Below are 22,200 nucleotides of genomic sequence, written 5' to 3' on the forward strand. Positions count from 1 at the left end.
CTCAATCAAATTCGTGAGACATGATTTTCCTCTCACAAAACCATGCTGACTGTTCCTAATCAGTCCCTGCCTCTCCAAATACCTGTAGATCCTGTCTCTCAGAATACCCTCTAACAACTTACCCACTACAGATGTCAGGCTCACCGGTCTGTAGTTCCCAGGCTTTTCCCTGCCGCCCTTCTTAAACGAAGGCACAACATTTGCTACCCTCCAATCTTCAGGTACCTCACCTGTAGCTGTTGATGATTCAAATATCTCTGCTAGGGGACCCGCAATTTCCTCCCTAACCTCCCATAACGTCCTGGGATACATTTCATCAGGTCCCGGAGATTTATCTACCTTGATGCGCGTTAAGACTTCCAGCACCTCCCTCTCTGTAATATGTACACTCCTCAAGACATCACTATTTATTTCCCCAAGTTCCCCAACATCCATGCCTTTCTCAACCGTAAATACCGATGTGAAATTACCCCATGAAATTATTAACAGCTTCCAACTCCTAGCCTTTTGAAGTTCTGTTCATGTTCTTTAAACACTATTTGACTGCACTACAGTTAGACCCTAGTACCATCTGTGACATAGCCTTCAATTCAACAGAAAACACTGGATCTTGACTTTCAAGGGAATTTTCAATAACTTATGTATTTATGTTAAACATCACCAATTTTTCCATTTCATTGTGATCAGTAATAGTTATTTGTTCTGCAATTAAGTGACATACACACAACAAACTTACAATTCCACTAATAGTTTGCTTTAAGAATATTTGCATGTGCAAATCCTAAATGTGGTAGAGCATTATTGTCAGTTGTAGATTCTAGCTTTCATCACACCCTAACTGCTGTTCATTTTTTAAAAATTTTTTACAGTGGTTTGGTTATTTTTTGTTCTTTAAAAGTATTGGTGTGTTTGGCTTAATTCAATCATCTGATAAAACTGAACTAAAAATAAGGCTGAATGGGTACATTGCTATCGATGTAGAGACTCAATCCTATCTTTCATATAACGTTTGAAAGATCTCTTTCTGATATTCCTGTTCACTCTCTTGAAGAAAGCTTGACTCCTCTCAGAAGTGAGATGGAACCATACTAGATCTGTTAATCCATTTGAAAAGACTGCAGAATGATAACTCAGGGACTAACTTCTTCCTCGAGTCCTTTAATAAAATTACACTAATATTCAGGTTCCCAACTTGTCTCACTGGAGAATTATTTTTAATAGTATATACATTCCTCATTTATCTCTCTCATATTCTCGCCTCCAGTTGAGAAGGTCGTTCAATATAAGCTGTAAACATCTCTGCAATTACCATGATATTGCTTTGTGATCAGCTGAGGAAAGTGCATGTAGCATGGCAAGAATGATTGTTAGGTTGGCCTTCCACCTATCCATTTCCTCCCAAATTAGGACACCGTTGTTACAAAACACCCATCTCGAATCTCATCCAATAACTGAAGAAATTGGTATATCTGTATCAGTTGAGTTTGAATGAAAGGGAATCCATGCTATTTGAACCCATGACTGCCTTGGCAGGAACCCAGGGAAGTAGCAACAAAACTACCTAAATGCATTTGATTGTGTCTTAAATTTAAGAATATGAATGACATTATATGTCTTCGATCATAAAATTATGTTGCTAAAATCCATTGCTTTGTAAAGTAAACTTAATGAAGGCTCTGCATGGATCAGCAGTTTCATTACAGTTTATATGCACTGATTTTGTAACTACTATTCTAGCACTTTTTGGTATGGTGCGTCATGTAAGTTGCAGATTTCATAGTTATCTGTTTTGAATGGATTTGTTTGGTTCCCTTTCCTTCATGTACTGTGTTCAATTCAGTATCATTGTTCCATCCTGGTTGTTTCCTTCAGCAAGGGGACGAACCAACTTGGAACTGCGGGAGAAGTTTATCTTACCAGAGGGAGCCTCTCAGGGCATGGCTGCCTTCAGGCAGAGGGGTCGCAAATCAAAGCCTTCTTCCAGGGCTGCATCTCCAACTCGATCCAGCTCCAGTGCCAGCCACAGTAACCACAGTTGCACATCCATGCCCTCATCACCTGCAACTCCAGCTAGTGGGAACAGGGTAAGCATTTTTAACTTGTTTCTGTTGTGTTTTACATCAACTCTTCAATTTTAGTTAAAGAGGTCGTAAAGCTGACTGCTGTCCAAAACCTCAATTGGATGAAGTTTGAATACCTAATATCATCTATTATATACATACTGACTGCATTTTAAGTAAGAATGTGATATCAGTAATATACTGTCACTACTGCTACTGACAGAGTGTTGTGGGAGCATTAATGACAGTTAGATATTGTGCCGCGACGATACCACACGATGGTACCGTCACAGCACAATTAATAACTTTTAATGACATGCACAAAGCAGAGTAAAAAGTCTTATTTACGGGAACATAAAAATGAAAGCTCTTTTGCAGTATTTTGTGGAGTACTTTTATAGGTTTAATTGGTATAGTATGATGCTGTTACAAATCGTATAGTAACCAGGGCATCCCCTAATGCTTTATAACAGAGTCAAAAATAGCAGGATGTCAGGTTTGTCAGTCTGTCTTTAAGTTAAAACTTCATGGAGAATATGAAGAAGAGCAAATGTGTGAAAGACATTCAAGTCAACAATGAACATGTCACTTAACATTTGTGTTAATATAATTACTTCTCTTTTTCCACTGTCAGTGCAAGATAAATTGATTTGTGATTTTTTTTTTAAACTATGAACAGTTGGTTGATCATGGAAACAGCAGAGAAGCTACATTACTGGAATATGTAAAGACCATCTCCCATTAGCCTAAAATTGCTTCAAAACAAGGCAGTAGAACTCAAAGCAAATCTTGATGGTGTCATAACTGAGCCATCTACTTTTGCATGCACCTAAGATATCATAATTGATAGACCACTTTGAGAAATTAGGAAAATGAGAATACTATCTGCTCAGGCCAATAAAATCCTTCTTTTGTCTTTCTGTAAAACAATTGATAGTGTTGTTCAGTACTAATAATCTTCGTACAGAAGAGCAGCTCATGTGTCTATCATGTCAGCATTCAATCCCATGGCATTTTATTCTGTTGCATTCATTTTTAAATGGTGATGTCACCCTTACATTGGACAGGAATGAATGGCAAGGGCTCAGCATAGCCAGGGCAAATCCAAGACTGAACTACAGCTGTCTGAATCCACATTCTGGATTCCTCCCCCTCTCCATTTTTTTTTTCTGGTATAACTTACTATTTCTTTTTGAGCCACAACACCTGTGAAGGGTTTTTTTTGGTAAATTAAATTAGAAGCTACATTTCTCTTATCTAACAAACAGCTAAATTTACCCAATTAGGACTCGTACAAAACCTTGTAACTAATACAAAGACACAAAAATGTGTCAGTTGCTTTGATTTAATTTTTTTTTGAAGGGGAAGAGGAGGGACAGGAGCTTTTGGTAAATGAGTATCTTTTTAACACTTAGGAACAACCTTGTGTTTGATCTCATTTTAATATTTAGAAAAAGGAAAGCTTCTTGTTCAGTGTTCTCCAAGGGTGCACATTGTCCTTGCAGTTTGTGAATTTGTTCACACAGTTTCTTGTGTTTCAGTTGTTTAGTTTTCATTTTACCTTTGTTTATTATTTACAGTTTTTACCATTTCATTGTTTGAAGTTAATTTTCTGTTAACATTTACCCTATCCCTTCCTGTTCTCTCTTACCCATCCTTTTAATCCCTTTTCTTTCACTTCATCCATTATCCATCTTGTTTCTAATCCTCTCCTCCTCATTCCTTACCCTCCTCTCCGCCTCACAGACGCCCCAGACCTTCACACGTTGTTATGACAAACCTTGGTTGACAAACAGTAAAGCCTCCACTCCCACTAAGTGCCTAGACTCCCATGTGTTCCAGATCCCAAGCATTGAGGTACAGTATAAAACACAAAGGCTAATAGCAAGAGACAATTGACATTTTACAGAGCAGTGGTCAGTGAGTGGCACATGCTCCCCAGATAAACCTATATACAGTTTGGTGGTTTACTTTTATAAGGTGGGTGGTCCACTTTTTAAGTTATAATTTACCATTTGAAAATGATTGAAAATTAATATTTGGTAATATAACATTTTCTTCAAACTGGTTTTCTGTAAATTCTAGTGCTGAGTATTGTAAATTAGAATTAGAGAAAATACCATGTAATGTTTTTAATTAATAGCACTATGAATAATAGCAGTGTGTGCATAAGCTATCTATTAAGCTCTAAAACTTTGGTGTAAAAATACAATTGCACACTTTTGAGTAGTTTTTAACTCAAACTAAATATCAAATTTGTTTAAGAAAATGTTACAAATAAGTAACTATTCTTTGTTTTAATGTTTAACTAATTCATATTTTATAGTATTCAGCATTGTTAATCCAATCTCATTTCCAGATATAGTCTAAGAGAAAAAGATGCACATGAAAGGATATTGAACTGTCTACTCCATCCAGAACAGTCACTCCTCTCCCTCTCTGTGCCATAGATATTTTTCTTTAAAGAATTTAATAGCTAGAATTTGTAATAAATAGTGGATGTTAGATACTTGTCAACATCACAGTTGCACTGTTAATATTTGAATATCTCAGTACATGATTCTTAATTCCTTTTATCATTTGTGGGCAATAATTATTCTCGAGTACCCGAGTAGATTTTCTATTCCAGAATTACTCCAGCTACATTACCATTTAAATTATGAATCTTTAATTATAAGTAGGACTGTTTGCATTGGAAAATAGATACTCAACACTTTCTTGATAATAGGCAGCTGGTACCGTAATATTTACTTGGTTGACTTCCTGACTAGACAGCGGTGAGTTTGAGGCTTGCTATCAGTAATATCCCTAGTACAGTAATAACAATAGAAATTGGGTTTAGTCTAATTTTGATTGAGCTCTGTGGTGAAGAAGGAAGTGTCCCATCTCGCCCTTCTAAAACACACTTCCTGTTGGCTGATCATTTCTTGATCAGGAAGTGTGTTTTAGTAGGGCGAGATGGGACACTTCCTTCTTCACCACAGAGCTCAATCAAAATTAAACTAAACCCAATTTCCATTATTATTGGCATTGGCAATGCTCATGAAGAGCTCCCTGCCTGGACAGCTCTATCCTCACAGTTGAAGGAAATTGCAAGGGAGAGGATAGAAATCATGGGTGAGAGAGGGCTCATCTGGAGAAAATTGGAGAGGAATAAGAATAGAACTACAGAAGCAGAGTCGGAGATGACTGCCTGCCCTGGTGGAGTTACTGGAAGATAAGTGATAGTGTGTTCTTTGAAGTCTGATCATTTTTTAAACCTACCACCAATTTCTAATGGGGAGCAGGTGCACTGACATTACACCATTGTTCTGTCACAGACTCTGCTTTTAACATGCTTATTTGTCATGCTCCACAAACTGTGTGCTTCACATCCATTATCAAATGATATTATCATGTGTCAATTGAAATACTTTATCTCCAGATTAGTTCAGTACATCAGGGTCTTTTCCTGACTTGATATTTTCCAAAATATTTTCACTAATACACCCTGCAGAGCAATCAGACTGAAGAATATTTCTCAGACTGAGGTACAGGAGTAATTGTGGTATTTTTCCACTCCTACTTAGGATATGCAAAAGATTCCATTGGGATTCATCATCAATATCACATTGATTTGTATGGTCTCATAATTTATATCAACATGTCTATCTTTTGATCAAATTAGAAATCTAACAGTCTAATTAATGGAATGTATCTGTCTGCAATCTTGTTTCCATGTAACTCTATCTTCATTAATCTGTGAGATTGGCCTTCAGTCTGATTGCTTTTCAGCATAAATTTGTGTGCCAGAACTTGCATCACACTAGAACTTCCTGTTGTGTATGTTTCTGCTTGATACGCATGTAGTACTTCAGATATCTTTAATTACCAAATTTCTACACTGCCTTGCACTCATTGGCCAGCGTGATCTGTGTAACTATATATTTATATAGCGGCTTTATCACATCCTCAGGACATCCCAAAGTGCTTCACAGCCAGTAAATTATTTTGAAATGTAGTCACTGTCATTATGTGCACAGCAAGGTCCAACAATAGACAAATGGCCAGTTAATCTCTTTTGGTGATGACAGTAGAGGGATAAATGCTGGAAGGACACCGGAGAACTCTGCTCCTCTTCAAATGGTGCCGTGGGATCTTTTGGGTGGACGGGGCCTCGGGTTAACGCCTCATCTGAAAGGCAACATTTCTGACAATGCAGCATTCCCTCTGTACTGTACTGAAGTGTAAGCCTAGATTATGTGCTCAAGACCTGGAGTAGAGCTTGAACCCATAACCTCCTGGCTCAGAAGCCAGGCTGACACTTAATGGACTGTAATGTTAAAAAAAAAACTCAGTGCACCACCCAATATGATGGGACAGTCTGTGTAAAATATGGCCAACTAATGCATGTGTTTTGTAGAAAAAGAGCAGAACAAAAATTGCTATTAGGAACTGACTTCACATTATGTTAGCTGCTGAAAATGCATTTCTGGGTACAAATTGGACATCTTTCGCGTGTGTTCACGTATGTGTTTAATGTTTTCTGTGGTTGATGATTTTGCTTGGTGAGTGGGCAAGATCTTAAACTCAAACATTGTATAAATTTTCATAATTTATTTTGTTATTTTGGACATGGCCTCTTAAACAAACAAACCAGTGAGGTCCCAGTTGCTCAGTGGTAAAAGTGCATGTGATATGGTACCAGGCTGGGTATACCAGCAACATCCCAAGTTCTGTCTATGATCTCAACCAAGGCAACAGTGAAATCAGCATGTCATAGAGTTCAGACAATGAGAATCTTCAATTTCTGTAAGAGATGTGTATGTTTTATATGTACAATTTTTAAAGAAATTTGAAAACAATAAAGATGGTTACACTTGGAGCCCAAGATAAAAAGGAGGAAAAATTTCCTCAGCCCCTGAATGGTTTCCCCCTCTCCAACCGCCCCCCCCCCCACCGAATTAACCTGTTATAATAGATCAGACGCCATTTGTAACTGACTGGAAAATGAATATAGTGTTCAGTTACTTATGATGTGGTAAGCGATTTGCATTTATATTTACTGTTCTTCAGTCAGCTTTTAGTTGGCATTTCTTAATTTTTGTACTTTGAACCAGGTGACGCCTGTGCAGGGTAGTAAACTCAGACGACCAAGCTACCACTCCAGTAAGGGTTCACTCACTGGAGACAATGGCAACACACCTGCTGCCACCAAATCCAGCAAAACTGGTGAGTTCTAAAGTCGGTAATGAAATGGATGAAAACTAATGGGGTTGGTTACAGATGAAGGGGTGTTCCTCTCTGGTCTTTGAATGGGAATGTGCTATAAATCTTAAGGCATTTGCAGTAATGGGTTTGGAAAATTCAGAAGGGCTTAAGGCACAAGATTTATTTTCCTTGGGACTTTGGAGGTTTCCTCCTCCTTCCAGAAAATGTTGACATTTTATTTTCTTTCAAAGCATTTTAGAGTGGACCTTTTATATACATGTGAATATTTTATGATGTGTATATACTATTTCATATAACTTAGCTCAGTGCCAGTTAAGAGAATATACCCCACAGAACTGGGCAGCAGATAATAAGACCATAAGAGATAGGAGCAGGAGTAGGCCATTTGGCCCTTTGAGCCTGCTCCTCCATTTAATGAGATCATGGCTGATCTGATTTTTACCTCAACTCCACTGTCCAGCCTTTTCCCCATATCCTTTGACTCCTTTGCTGATCAAAAATTTGTCTAACTCAGCCTTGAATGTATTCAATGACTCAGCCTCCACAGCTATTTGGGGTAAAGAATTCCAAAGATTCACAACCCTCTGGGAAAAGAAATTCCTCCTAATTTCCATCTTAAACGGGCGACCCCTTATTCTGAGACTATGCCCCCGAGTTTTAGATTTCCCCATGAGGGGTAACATCCTCTCAGCATCTACCCTATCGAGTCCCCTCAGAATCTTTTATGTTTCAATAAGATCTCCTCTCATTCTTCTAAACTCCAATGAGTATAGACCCAACTTGTTCAATCTTTCCTCATAAGACAATCCTTCCAAACCCAGAATCAACCTAGTGAACCTTCTCTGAACTTCCTCCAATGCAAATATATCCTTCCTTACCACCTCTACCACCTAGAAGGACAAGGGCAGCAGGCACATGGGAACATCACCACCTGCACGTTTCCCTCCAAGTCACACACCATCCCGACTTGGAAATTTATCGCTGTTCCTTCATCGTCGTTGGGTCAAAATCCTGGAACTCCCTACCTAACAGCACTGTGGGAGAACCTTCACCACACGGACTGCAGAGGTTCAAGAAGGCGGCTCATCACCACCTTCTTAAGGGCAATTAAGGATGGGCAATAAATGCTGCCCTTGCCAGCAACGCCCACATCCCATGAACGAATTTTTTAAAAAGGGCAACATAACTGTACGCAGTACTCCAGGTGTGATCTCACCAGCACCCTATACCATTGTAGCATGACTTCCCTGCTTTTATACTCCATCCCCCTAGAAATAAAGGCCAATATTCCATTTGCCTTCCAGATTACCTGCTGCACCTATATGTTGACTTTTTGTGTTTCATGTACGAGGACACCCAGATCCCTCTGTACCGCAGCATTTTGTAGTATTTCTCCATTCAAATAATATTTTGCTTTTTCAATTTTCCTCCCAAAGTGGATGAGTTCACATTTTCCCACATTATATTCCATCTGCCAAATTTTTGCCCATTCGCTTAACCTGTCAATATCCCTTTGCAGACACTTTGTGTCCTCCTCACGACTTGCTTTTCCACCTATCTTTGTATCAGCAGCAAATTTGGCCACAAGACACTCTGTTCCTTCATCCAAGTCATTGATATGTATTGTAAATAGTTGAGGCCCCAGCACTGATCCCTGCAGCACCCCACTAGTTACAGATTGCCATTTTGAAAATGACCCTTTTATCCCGACTCTGTTGTCTGTTAGTTAGCCAATCCTCTATCCATGCCAGTATATTACCCCCAACACCATGAGCTCTTATCTTGTGCAGTAACCTTTTATGTGGCACCTTATCGAATGCCTTTTGGAAATCCAAATATTCTGCATCCATTGGTTCCCCTTTATCCACCCTGCCCGTTACTTCCTCAAAGAATTCTAATAAATTTGTCAGACACGATTTCCCCTTCATAAAACCATGTTGACTCTCCTTGATTGTATTGAGTCTCCAAATGTCCTGCTCCTACTTCCTTAATAATGGATTCTTGCATTTTCCCAATGCCAGATGTTAGGCTAACTGGTCTATAGTGACCTGCTTTCTGTCTCACTCCCTTCTTGAATAAGGGTGTTACGTTTGCAGTTTTCCAATCCGCTGGGACCTTTCCAGAATCTAGTGAATTCTGGAAGATTACAACCAATGAATCCAGTATCTCTGTAGCCACCTCCTTTAAGACCCTCGGATGCAAGCCATCAGGTCCGGGGGACTTGTCAGCCTTTAGACCCATTAGTTTACCTAGTACTTTTTCTCTAGTGATTGTGATTGTTTTTAGTTCTTCCCTCCCCATTGCCCCTTGATTTTCCACTATTATTGCTATGTTATTAGTGTCTTCTACTGTGACGACAGATGCAAAATATCTGTTTAATTCCTCTGCCATTTCCTTGTTTTCCATTATTATTTCCCCAATCTCATCCTCTAAGGAACCAGTGTAATCTGAATAATGACTCATGTAAGGTGTGATCTATTACATGAATAACGGCCACTTGACAACTACAACTTATGGAACTTCCCAAGGAAGGAGTCCACCCCTTCAGGAAGGGATTGGAGGGGGAAAATTTGCAGAGAAAACTCCCTTTAAAAAGAAAACTGCAATTAGCTGACATGCAGCTAAATCTTTTTGACCTGATTTTCATTTTCTGCAATCAATCAAGCTGTTCTTTTCCTGTTTAGTTGCTTATCCCTAATAGCAGTGAGAAGATAATTACCTAAAATGTGTGTACCTGTTCTTGAAGGATTTCATAAAGAGCCACCAGATATATACTGCAGGGATCCAATCAGTCTGCAGATCTAAACCCAAGAGTGGTTATCTCACTATGAAAGTGGCATAGGAATGCCATAAAATCTCCAATATTTGTGACAAATGATGTGATTTAAAAAGTTGTTAGTAGATGGGAATTATTAAAATAACAAAGTGACATTGACACAAAACATAAATTGATTGAATGTATTGAAAATAATTAGCCCTTCCCCCTTCGAGGATGCAGTCATTAGCCCACACACAGAAATTGGATGGACGCAGAATTTTTAAAAACCTGTTGCAAACGTAAATGGCTGACGCAATTGTTTTATTGTGTTGCTGCATGTACACAATTTGGCCTTAACACTCCAGGGTTAGAGAGAAAATAAGCCAAGAGCCATGGTCTGAATCACAATCTAGTTATCCCTGCTGGAAATGTGCTTGTTTGGATTGGGTTCAGCTGTGATGCCCCCTCCCCAAGCCGTGAGCTTACATTTGAAGTATGGCCCACTTGGGCAGTGTACCAGAGAATGGACCCTGTGGAGTTGTACCCCAGCACCTTCAGGAGAGGAAATTTGGGAGGGGGGAAACACAAACAACTTTTAATCTCTCACTTCCTGGGACGACAAAAAAGTCCTGCAAAAAACAGGGCGCAGGGAAAGGGTGACCGGCATTTGGCTGAGAAAGATGTTGGTAGCTAACTAAATGCAAACAGATACCTATAATAACTTATGTTTGTTTTTTGACTGTCTTTCTTTTCTACAGATCCTAAAAGGACACCAAGCAGGCCCACGAGTCGTGCTGGGAGTCGTGCTGGCAGCAGGGCAAACAGTCGCCGAGGCAGTGACGCTTCTGATTTTGACCTTTTGGAGACGCAGTCGATGTGTTCGGATATTTCTGAATCCAGCACAGCAGGATCCCAAGCAAGTTCAAGAAGGGGTTCCACAAAACCTTCAAAAATCCCAACACCCTCAAAGAAAACCACAGTGACGACCCCAAAAAACACAAGCACCAGAAGATAATATAAAAGATACCGTGGAATAGATAATCACTTCACACACACGCACTCACACACTCTGTTTTAGAAGCCACCAGATGTATGATATTCTACAAAAAAAGTACTGTTGTCAACCATTGTAAAAGATTAATTGTGGTCTAATGCTGCCTTATCATTGTACCTTATCTGTATTTGTTTTTGTAAGTTAAAAATGTTTTCATGTGAATATTTATGTAGATAAAACATCCATGTTTTGTTCCCATGACCTCTGTGTCTGAGGGAAGTGAGAATGCTTTTAAAGAGAAAGGAAATTTAAATGTGTTCGTGTTCTATTGAAGATTTGAACTACTACTGCTTTTTAAAAAAAAAACTTGCATTTAGGATACGACCCTTTAAAAGAAAACTTGACTTGCTGCGTAAGCAAGACAAATGCTGCAGTGTTTGTTAGAAATCACGGATACCTCACGGAGAATTTAAGGTGGGAAAAAAAAATGGAGCGATGTACAGTTTTACTTATTTTTAAGATTATTCATTTTTTGCCTGCTGAAAGTTACGCAAATAATTATGACAAAAAGTGCACATGCAAGTTGTAAAAGACTATTGCTATCTTGTAAGCAGTATAAAGGACACTTTAATAGCAGCTGATGATCATTATGTAGGCCGCACCAGCAGTTGCTAGTGAGGCCTTTCACTTTTTTATGCTGCTTTTTGTTCATTTGAACTGACCACTGGGGCTACATGAGCAGCCATATTTATATTCTATTGATATCTAGTCTGACCATGTCGCTGTGTGATTCTTCAACTGAAATTGTACCAATGAGTCAAACATTCATTTTTTTTGTATTCAGAAACAAATGTGCTTGCAGTAACTTAAAAAAAATATTAAGTACTGCTTTTCTTGTCTCGATGTTCATTATTCAAGGGAGTGAAGATTTTCCCTGTTCCATAGACACATTTTCTATTCAGTTTGGTGCTTACATTACACCTTTGACAGATTTGACTCCCAGCAAGCACAGACAATTTGACCTGCTTACTGCTTTTGAATTTAGATGACCATATAACTGATCCTAGCATGGAATCAGATTTTCTGCATATTGGGAAATCTAACATATTTCTCATATGTTTATCAGGATTCTACTGCGGTTAGTGTGTAAAATGCTATTAACATAAATACCAAAAGAGTAAAACTGTTCTACCATTGTTGGCATCTCTGAATTGCCAATTTAGCCACATGCGGAGGTGGGTGGGAAGGGAGAAGCATTGTCCGCAATCCAATGTTGCTGTTACATTTCTGGGTTTTTACCTCAGATAGTTTATAGGGTCTCTGATGACTCCTGTAGGTGAGCCCTTGTTCCTTATGATCCTGACTGTACTTTTACTTGCAAAGTATCTATGTAATCTGTAGCAAGCCCCGGGGTCAAACACAAAATTTGGCTTGCTCAATATATCACGTGCCTTCAGCAGGTGGCAAAATAAATGCTGTATTATATTGTGCCTTAAACTGCTGACCAGATTAATTAAACAGTAAGTGGGCAAGTTAACTGTAGCAATAACACATTGAAGGAACTGTTAAGCCTGTAAATATACAAAGAAAATAATAAGCAGTCACGCTGCAACACTAAACTTCAATGCAAACTAGACCATGACTATTAACCTTACGTGATGATTTGCTGCTGATTGTTCTCACAGTTTCTTTAGCCTATTGATCTTGTTCATGGCTTCAGATTACTCAATTGGAACAAGGCAGGTTGGGATGTACTTTAGAGTGCAGGCTTTAAAAATACAATTCAGCCTGCACACTTCAGCATTAGATTGGGGAACAACAAGGTAAGGAAGGAACAGTGCTTGGTTCACTCACTTGACTCTTGGATAACTTTGATGTATGTCCCATCAATCTTTTCATCATACTTTTCTAGAATTATGTCTACAGCAGGAGCACCTGCACTAAGCAGCCCAGTAGGGCAGGGCCCCAAGCAGGAGGAGAACACAAGAACAACAACTTACATGCAGAAAGCACCTTTAACAAAAAAAAATCTCAAGGTGCTCCACAAAAGCATAATCAGAAAAAAATGAATGCTGAGATAAGGAGATATTAGGAGGGGTGACCAGAGCTTTAAGGGAGGTGGAGGCGTCTAGGGAGGGAATGCCAGATAGTGGGGCTGAGAAGGTTGAAGGTATCAGAACAACAGAGCAAATGCATTGGAGGTGGATGGTGAGGCTGACCATGTCAAAGGTGGCAGAAAAGGAGGAGGGATAATGCACCACAGTTATAGAGGCTGCCATTTGTAACTTTGATTAGGGCAGGGACAGAAATCTGATTGGAAAGATTCAAGATAGTAATTGCAGGAAAGATGATCGTGGATGTGGGAGGCAACACACATTCAAGAACTTTGGAGAGGAAAAGGGGTTTTCAATGGGGTGATAATTTGCAAGGACAGGGGGACCAAGGGTGGGTTTTTTAAGGAGGGGTTGACTATGGTGGTTTTCAAAGCCAGAGGAAGAGACGAGGGAACAGTTTACAACATCAGCTAGCATGGGGGCCTGGAAGGGAAGTTAGGTGGTCAGCAGTTTATTGGGAATGTGGTCAAGAGAGCAGGAGGTGGATCTCATGGTCAAAGCTGTTTCCCCTGGCTGGAAAGTCTAGAACTAGGGGTTCTAGTCTCGATAAGGGGGAGGCCATTTCGGACCTAGATGAGGAAAGATTTCTTCACTCAGAGGGTGGTGAATCTTTAGAATTCTCTACCCCAGAGGGCTGTGGATGCTCAATCGTTGTGTATATACAAGGCTGAGAGCGATGGATATTTGGACACTAAGGGAATCAAGGAATAGGACAGAAAAATGGAGTTGAGGTAGATGATCAGCCATGATCTTATTAAATGGCAGAGCAGGCTCGAGGGGCCGTATGGCCTACTCCTGCTCCTAGTTCTTATGTTCTTAGAGAAGGCAATTGGGGAGATAGAAGAGAAACTAGGGAAAAACATAGGTTCAAGGCTAGGGCAAGGAGAAGTGGCAGAGGTAGTTGAACGAATAGCCTCAATTTCAGTGACAAAGTAGTCTGTGAGCTCCTTGCACGTTGGTGAGGGTGGAGTGGGCAGCTAAGAGTGGTTTAAGGAGGTGGTTGATAGTGAAGGAAAGAAGTCGGAGTTATATTTGCTCTGTAGGATGATCCGAGAGTAGTGAGCAGTTTTGGCAAAGGAGAACGTGGTCCAATAGTGCTTGATGTGGTCCAGCCAGACTTGGTGATGAATGATTAAACCAGTTGTGCATCAGGTATGTTTAAGTCTGAACCCCTTGGACTTGAGGGTGCAAAGAATTGAGCCATATCAGGAGATTGAAAGGGGCGGTAGAGACCAAAAGTTTTACTGGGAACAAAGACATGTACAATGAATATTAGGGAATGCTAAAACAGATCAATGGCTGCAGAAGTATTTGGGATTCAGAAAATGCAAATGTAATTGGAGGAGAGGTTTTGTTTTCCAGGAACTGACAGAGAAGAAAGTGAGATTGGAAGATCATCATGTGCTGCTTCTCCTCCATGATAATGGCATACAAGGGTATGCCCATAGGAGATGCCATACCTGCTCCTCAGAAGCCCTCACTGCTAGTAGAGGGCTGAAATTCTAATAGTGGTCTCATCCTGTCAGAAACTGAAAAGCAAGTCCAGGTGTGGGTAGGCAGAATGGCAAAAAAAAAATCGCTGCAGAAATTGCTATTCAAACTCTCCAGAGTCTTCTGTATCAAAAACTCTTCACTGATCTGGCAGCTGCTGCACCTCGTAAATCACAGTATAAGTTACCCAGAATGCTTTAGAAGTGTAAGAGCAGGAAACTCAGCGACAGCACCACTGGCCCTTGTTACATATGTTAATGAGGCCAATCTGGACCCAAAGGGTCGAAAAATGGAAGGAAATTCAGGGTAAGTGTTTTAGTGGCAGAAATGGCTGCCACCCGATTTTTCTGCCAGTATTCGTTTCCTGCCCTGTTTATACATCATTAACGTGCCAAAAACGATGAAGCAATTCATCCCTATCAAATGGTGCTTTCAGCCAGACGATCACAAGATGACTGGTGTGGGAAATGGAAACTATCATGCTGGTGCAGTATGAGTAAGGAACTTTGATCTGCATCCAACTGTGTTGTACCTGAGTTGGGAGTGCTTTATGCTGATAATGAATCATGTCCACATTGTATATATGAGTATGGGCAAATTGTTTTATTTAGGAATAAGGTTCAGGGAGGAAACGCAATACTAGAGTCGATTCTAGGGAAAGTATTCCAGTCCCCAGTACTAACAGGAGTAGGCAATTCAGCTCCTCGAGCCTGTTCCACCATTCATGGCTGATCTGTATCCTAACTCCATCCACCTGCATTGGCTCCATATCCCTTAATACCCTGGGCTAGCAAAAATCTATTGATCTCAGATTTAAAATTAATAATTGAACTAGCATCTACTGCTTTTTCTGAGAGAGTTCCACACTTCTATCACCCTTTGCTTGAAGAAGTGTTTCCTAACTTCTCTCCTGAATTACCTGGCTCTGATTTTAAGGTTATGACCCCTTGTCTTGGACTCCCCCACCAGCAGAAAAAAGTTTCTCTCTACCCTTTCAAAATCCTAAAAACCTCAATCAAATCACCCTTAATCTTTAATATTCCAGGGAATACAAGCCTAATTTATGTCATCTCTCCTCATAATCGAAACCTTGGAGCCCTGGTGACATTCTGGTGAATCTGTGCTCCTTCCAAGGCCAGTATACTCTCTCTAAGGTGTGGTGCCCAAAACTGTACACAGTACTCCAGATGTGGTCTAACCACGGTTTTGTATAGCTGTAGCAAAACTTCCTCACCTTTATATTCTAGCCCTCTATTTATAAAGGCTAACATTCCATTAGCCTTTTTGATAATTTTTTGTACCTGACTACTACATTTTGGTGATCTGTGTGCATGAAACCCCTAAATCTCTTTGAACCGCCACTGTTCCTAGCTTTTCATCATTTTAAAAAATACTCTGATCTACCCTTTTTTGGTCCAAAATGGATGACCTCACACTTAACTGCTTTGAAATCCATCTGCCAGAGTTTTGCCCACTCACTTAGTCGATCATCCATCACCTGAGCACAAGAAAACATGCAAAAAAAAATCATTGAAAGAATTAATACTGGACCAGTTTTAGAACGTTGCAATGGTGTAAGCACACATGGGTGACATAGGGTGCATAGAGCCTTCACCAAGAATTTCTACATTCGTTTACCATTTTCCAATAAAATTTATCCAAAAACTGGAACAATCTGGACTAGTATTTTTGTTCTTTATTCATGGAATGTAGGCATCGCTGGCAAGTCTGGCATTTATTTCCCATCCCTAGTTGCCCTGAGACAATGGTGGTGGGCTGCCTTGAACCTCTGGTTGCAGTTTGATACAACTGAGTGGCTTGCTAGGCCACTTCAGAGGGCAGTTAAGAGTCAACCACCTTGGTGTGGAACTGGAGTCATATATAGGCCAGAGTGGGCAAGGACAGCTGGTTTCCTTCCCTAAAGGACATTAGTGAACGAGTTGAGTTTTTACAATAATCCAACAGCTTCATGGTCACTTTGACTGTAAGAGTGTAATGAGAGACAAGAGTCTTAGCTGTTGTAGCTCTTAATTTGCTGTGCCTGTTACACTTGTGATTTCATGACCAATATATCGGTGCAAATGTATTGCAAACTATCTTTTAAATTATTTAACCTTTTCAAACATTCAAATTCTCTGATATTCAGACAACTTTTGACTCAGTATTTCCCAGTATTTCATCCATTTAAGAGTTTTGTGCGAATTACAGGCACATGAAAGTACCGTAGCACTGAGGTATGGAAAATGTTACCAATTTGTGCAATGAATTTTTGGTCAGTCCTTGATGATAAGAAGCTCTTTATTTCAAAGAAAAAATCAGGACCTTAGCTCACTCAATTCTGTCCACACCATGAGTCTAGGTAAGACAGTAGAGGTACTTACCCATCTGCAATATGTCAGCATTGCAAATCTGAGTTTGGGCAAATTGTGTTTGTTAGGGACAATGTTCAGTGATGAGGTTTGGTTTAAGTTCACCAAATGCAATACCAGAATTGAGATCTTATTTTTTTCTCTCCTATCATGGTGCTTACTCCTATATCCAAATTCATAACTCTTGTACATCTCATCAATGTTTCTAGTGCCCCAAAACAAATAATCCATGTAATTTTTTAATCCATTGCTTAAGTTTCAATGCCTTGCCATAATGGAAAACTTTGACCATCAACAACAACTTGTATTTATATAGCGCCTTTAACGTAGTAAAACATCCCAAGGAAATTCACAGGAGCCATTATCAAACAAAATTTGACACCACGCCACATAGAGATATTAGGACAGGTGACCAAAAGTTTGGCCAAAAAAGATGGGTTTTAAGGAGAGTCTTAGAGGAGGAGAGAGAGGCAGAGGGGTTTAGGGAGGGAATTTCAGAGTTTAGGGCCCAATCAGTGTCCTGACTGTTACTGGAGGTTCTGACACACAATAATCTAATGGACATTTGAGGCCTGATGCAGGTTTGACTTCCGAACAGTGATGCAATGAACACTCAAAGATCTGAAATATTTAATTCCCTAACAAACTCTCCACACCCTTCACTCAGTGCCCACACAGCTATTTCCGACTCCAATTCCTTCCAAAATAAAATGAGTGAATATCCCCATTGTTGACTCTATTTTGATAAATGGTAGAAGCTCTGACCATAAATGCTTTTATGGATACTCAAACTTATTCTATTTCCAGAAGCATCAAATCTGACTCACAGTCCCCCTCCCTCCCAATTAGTCATTCCAGCCCTGAAAATCATGAATAGGCAAGGTTATAGTTCATTGCCTGTTCAATGCTGACATTTAAAATAGAAATTTGTGTCTCACACTCATATCAGGATTTCTGACAAAACCAGTGAAGCCATCTTCAAAGGACCAAGTGGTTTGTAGTGTGCAATGCTGCCAGTAGTATTTCCAGATATGTTTTCTTTTAAAATGTCACTCTGACCATTTTGAAAAAAATGGTTTCCTGTTCATTCTTGCAAACTAAATTACCTTTGTGGTCTAATTCCGGATAGTTTTTCTTTAGAAAAATCTGGAACTTAATTGCAAGGAATATGTTGTTCTAGGATTTTTGTACTGTGAGGGACCCATTTTATTTTTTCAGTAACTCGAACTTAGTTTGTAATTGGTGATTATTTCTGATCATCTGCTTAATTCTGGTAATTATTTTAGCAGCATTTTGGATTCATCTAATTTCTGAGCAGTCACATCTGTTTGGCTCACATGATATACAGTAAGTTCCTAAGATTCAAACTACAGTAAGAAATTGCATAAGCTTTGTTCTCGTTCATTGTGTCGTCTAAATCCTGACACATTGCTGCTTTGTAATTATTTCTGCAAATGCACTTTCTTTTCATTTTTGTTGTGTGCTTATCCAGATGAGCAATATCTGCTGGTACTTTGAATACTTCTCTACTTGGTCAGTCAGTGTTGTCACAAAGCACTCTTCTGTAAAGCATGATATGAGTAAAGCTCTCTCTACACTGCCTGAATAATGTGTCTTAAGCCCAACTTCAGAACTGCTTTTTACTTATGATCAAGATGAACGTAGCAGCTGTGTCTTTGTTCTGAGTGATAAACTGAGTAAAGTAAACATACTCCCATAATAGAGCATCTTAATATTTGACAGCAAGACACTATTGGTGATGGAGCAGCCAGGGTTCATTTGTCCAGCATCTTGCATGGTTCAGTGGCTGTACAAATCCGGTTTCACCTGTATGAGTGCTGTGTTTCAAATTGCTTTGATTAACATCCCAGTCTTACATTCATCATGTACCTTACATTCATATGTTATGTTCACTTGAGTTTTTTTGCAGTTAATTTTAGACTTTTTATCTGCATTTTATTCTTGTGGTAATTGATACACTGAAGTTAGGTTGACACAGGAATTGTGAGAAATTAAAATTCAATTCAATTTCCATTTTAATCTAAATAGTGAATTTAAGTAGTTTTTGAATTTTTTGCTAGTTACCGTTTAAATCTAAAAATGCTTTTCCAATATATCCCCCCCACTCCCCCAAATTGCTCATGTTAAACTTGAGTGCCTTGGTTTCAGTAGCAAAAAAAAATACACATTTATATTTAGATTTGATTTTCCTTTTTTATGTCCTTCATATGTGTATATAAGTCCTTTTTGGAGAATTTTGCTTGCATTAAGAACTCCCAGATCAAGTTTAACACAAGCCACGTGCGCAGTAAAGTTTCCTTTACTCTGCCTTAGCATGTCAACAGTAACCTCGAGAACTACCAACTGCACCATGTGAATTTTTCGATTTCCCATATCTGCTCTCCTTGAGTGAGAGAGCCAATTTTGTATAATTTCATGACAATTTTGTGCTGTAGGCTCATAAGCACTGGGAGTTGAGAATTTCCAAGCTAAGGACCCTTCTAGCCAGTCTGGGCTAGTTTCAAACCCTGCACCAGAAATGAAAGAAGTGTGCTAACCCACTTAGTCACTCAGTCTCCTCTATTATTACTTCAATGTTATTTTATCCATCTAGCCGATTAAACTATCCACCCATCAACTCCTTTGTTTTCTTCAGTTAAACTTTGCTTTTTAATCAAGTGTGTCATAGTTATGCAAATTCAGATAATTTTTAAAGATATGTTGAATTTTAAGACCTGAATTCAAACTCTTTCTCATTACCTGCAATCAATTCAGTAGAATAAAAATGGCAATGGGTGTGTTAGTGTCCATGATTTTTACATCAAAGATGATTGGGAAGTATTTTGAAGATGACAGATTTACTATGAAGATCACACCTTTAGTGCTGCGCAATATGTTTTGTTTTAAAATTTTGGACTAACCACTTATGTCTACTCCCATCTTCCATTGTCCAAAGAGGCCGCAATGCACACTGAACTTGCAAGCAAACATGAACCTAATGCTTTTTTTTCGTTTAAGTTGAGATCACATATTATCTCGTACAATTTTCCAGATAAAAAGACTAGGAGGTGCCAACTCTGCAGTCTCTATTCTGTGCTGCACTTAACACTGAGTTAATATGGAGAACCACTCCTGCTACAGTGCTGTCAAATGATAAGTGTTTGTTATACAAGAAGTCTGGAGGTTTTCACAGATGGCCTGGCTATAATTAGCCTATGTTACTGTTATCTTTCCCCTCACATGATATTGTGGTGTTGGTAGATTTGCGTGCGGAATCTAGTGTTTCTGCTCACCTTCTTAAAACATGGGCTAACCAGTGGGATATGGTAGTGGGCAGTTCCCTACTTGTAGGGACGGCAATTTTCTTGGTCAGCTGGGTGTCTGACACACAGAAACTCATCACTTTAAGTCTTCAAACCAAGCTACTCAGAAATGCATACAGGTAGAATTTCTATTTACCCATTATGGAATGCACACAATAGGGGGGAATGCTAACTCCCGGGAGGGAAGCTGGCAGGACACCTATCCGGGAATCTCTATGGGAGACCCAGCCAATAGCAGCTAACGGGCTTCGTTTACATCCCACCAGCAAGCTGCCCGCCCAAAATGGGTGTAAAGAGGCAAACGGCCAGCTGCCGGTAGGTGAAGATTGGGCAGTCTTCCGCCCACCCGCTCAGTACGCCGATAAAATGCCATCGGGTTCCTATGGACGTCGATGGAGCCCGATTAGCATAAATTAATGAGGCTCCTGCCTGAGTCAGGCAGCGGTGTTAAACCTGCTCTGGGGTGGGAATGGAGCAACAAATAGACCCACTCAATTTTAACTCGCGTTACGCCTGGTTTCCGTCAGGTGGAGGGAGTTAAAATTTTCCCTAATCTTGTATTGACATACCCCACTTACTTAGTCCAGAGGGCAAAGACCAAGGGAAGTCTAGATTAAACTGCATTTATTTCAATGCAAGAAGTCTGATGGGCAAGGCAGATGAACTCAGGGCATGGATGGGTACATGGGACTGGGATAGAATCATAGAATCATAGAAGTTACAACATGGAAACAGGCCCTTCGGCCCAACATGTCCATGTCGCCCAGTTTATACCACTAAGCTAGTCCCAATTGCCTGCACTTGGTCCATATCCCTCTATACCCATCTTACCCATGTAACTGTCCAAATGCTTTTTAAAAGACAAAATTGTACCCGCCTCTACTACTGCCTCTGGCAGCTCGTTCCAGACACTCACCACCCTTTGAGTGAAAAAATTGCCCCTCTGGACCCTTTTGTATCTCTCCCCTCTCACCTTAAATCTGTGCCCCCCTCGTTATAGACTCCCCTACCTTTGGGAAAAGATTTTGACTATCGACCTTATCTATGCCCCTCATTATTTTATAGACTTCTATAAGATCACCCCTTAACCTCCTACTCTCCAGGGAAAAAAGTCCCAGTCTGTCTAACCTCTCCCTGTAAGTCAAACCATCAAGTCCCGGTAGCATCCTAGTAAATCTTTTCTGCACTCTTTCTAGTTTAATAATATCCTTTCTATAATAGGGTGACCAGAACTGTACACAGTACTCCAAGTGTGGCCTCACCAATGCCCTGTACAACTTCAACAAGACATCCCAACTCCTGCATTCAATGTTCTGACCAATGAAACCAAGCATGCTGAATGCCTTCTTCACCACCCTATCCACCTGTGACTCCACTTTCAAGGAGCTATGAATCTGTACTCCCAGATCTCTTTGTTCTATAACTCTCCCCAACGCCCTACCATTAACGGAGTAGGTCCTGGCAAGATTCGATCTACCAAAATGCATCACCTCACATTTATCTAAATTAAACTCCATCTGCCATTCATCGGCCCACTGGCCCAATTTATCAAGATCCCGTTGCAATCCCAGATAACCTTCTTCACTGTCCACAATGCCACCAATCTTGGTGTCATCTGCAAACTTACTAACCATGCCTCCTAAATTCTCATCCAAATCATTAATATAAATAACAAATAACAGCGGACCCAGCACCGATCCCTGAGGCACACCGCTGGACACAGGCATCCAGTTTGAAAAACAACCCTCTACAACCACCCTCTGTCTTCTGTCGTCAAGCCAATTTTGTATCCAATTGGCTACCTCACCTTGGATCCCATGAGATTTAACCTTATGTAACAACCTACCATGCGGTACCTTGTCAAATGCTTTGCTGAAGTC

General features: G+C 39.9%; 1 protein-coding gene across 15 annotated transcripts in view; it reads left to right on the forward strand.

Moving 5' to 3' along the window:
* Positions 1-12,560, forward strand: part of macf1a (microtubule actin crosslinking factor 1a) — a 523,722-nt gene extending 511,162 nt beyond the window's left edge. For 8 of the 15 annotated variants that reach the window (XM_068006497.1, XM_068006495.1, XM_068006496.1 and 5 more), the window contains 4 exons: positions 1,873-2,084; positions 3,807-3,917; positions 7,160-7,271; positions 10,788-12,560. In XM_068006497.1, the coding sequence (XP_067862598.1) occupies positions 1,873-2,084; positions 3,807-3,917; positions 7,160-7,271; positions 10,788-11,044 (692 nt within the window). In that variant the 3' untranslated portion in view covers positions 11,045-12,560. Of the gene's footprint in view, positions 1-1,872; positions 2,085-3,806; positions 3,918-7,159; positions 7,272-10,787 lie in introns of those variants that run through there. The other 7 variants (XM_068006501.1, XM_068006503.1, XM_068006512.1 and 4 more) reach the window with 3 other exon arrangements.
* The last annotated feature ends 9,640 nt before the right edge of the window (positions 12,561-22,200 follow it).

Source organism: Heptranchias perlo, chromosome 26 (assembly GCF_035084215.1).
Source record: "Heptranchias perlo isolate sHepPer1 chromosome 26, sHepPer1.hap1, whole genome shotgun sequence".
NCBI lineage: Eukaryota > Metazoa > Chordata > Chondrichthyes > Hexanchiformes > Hexanchidae > Heptranchias > Heptranchias perlo.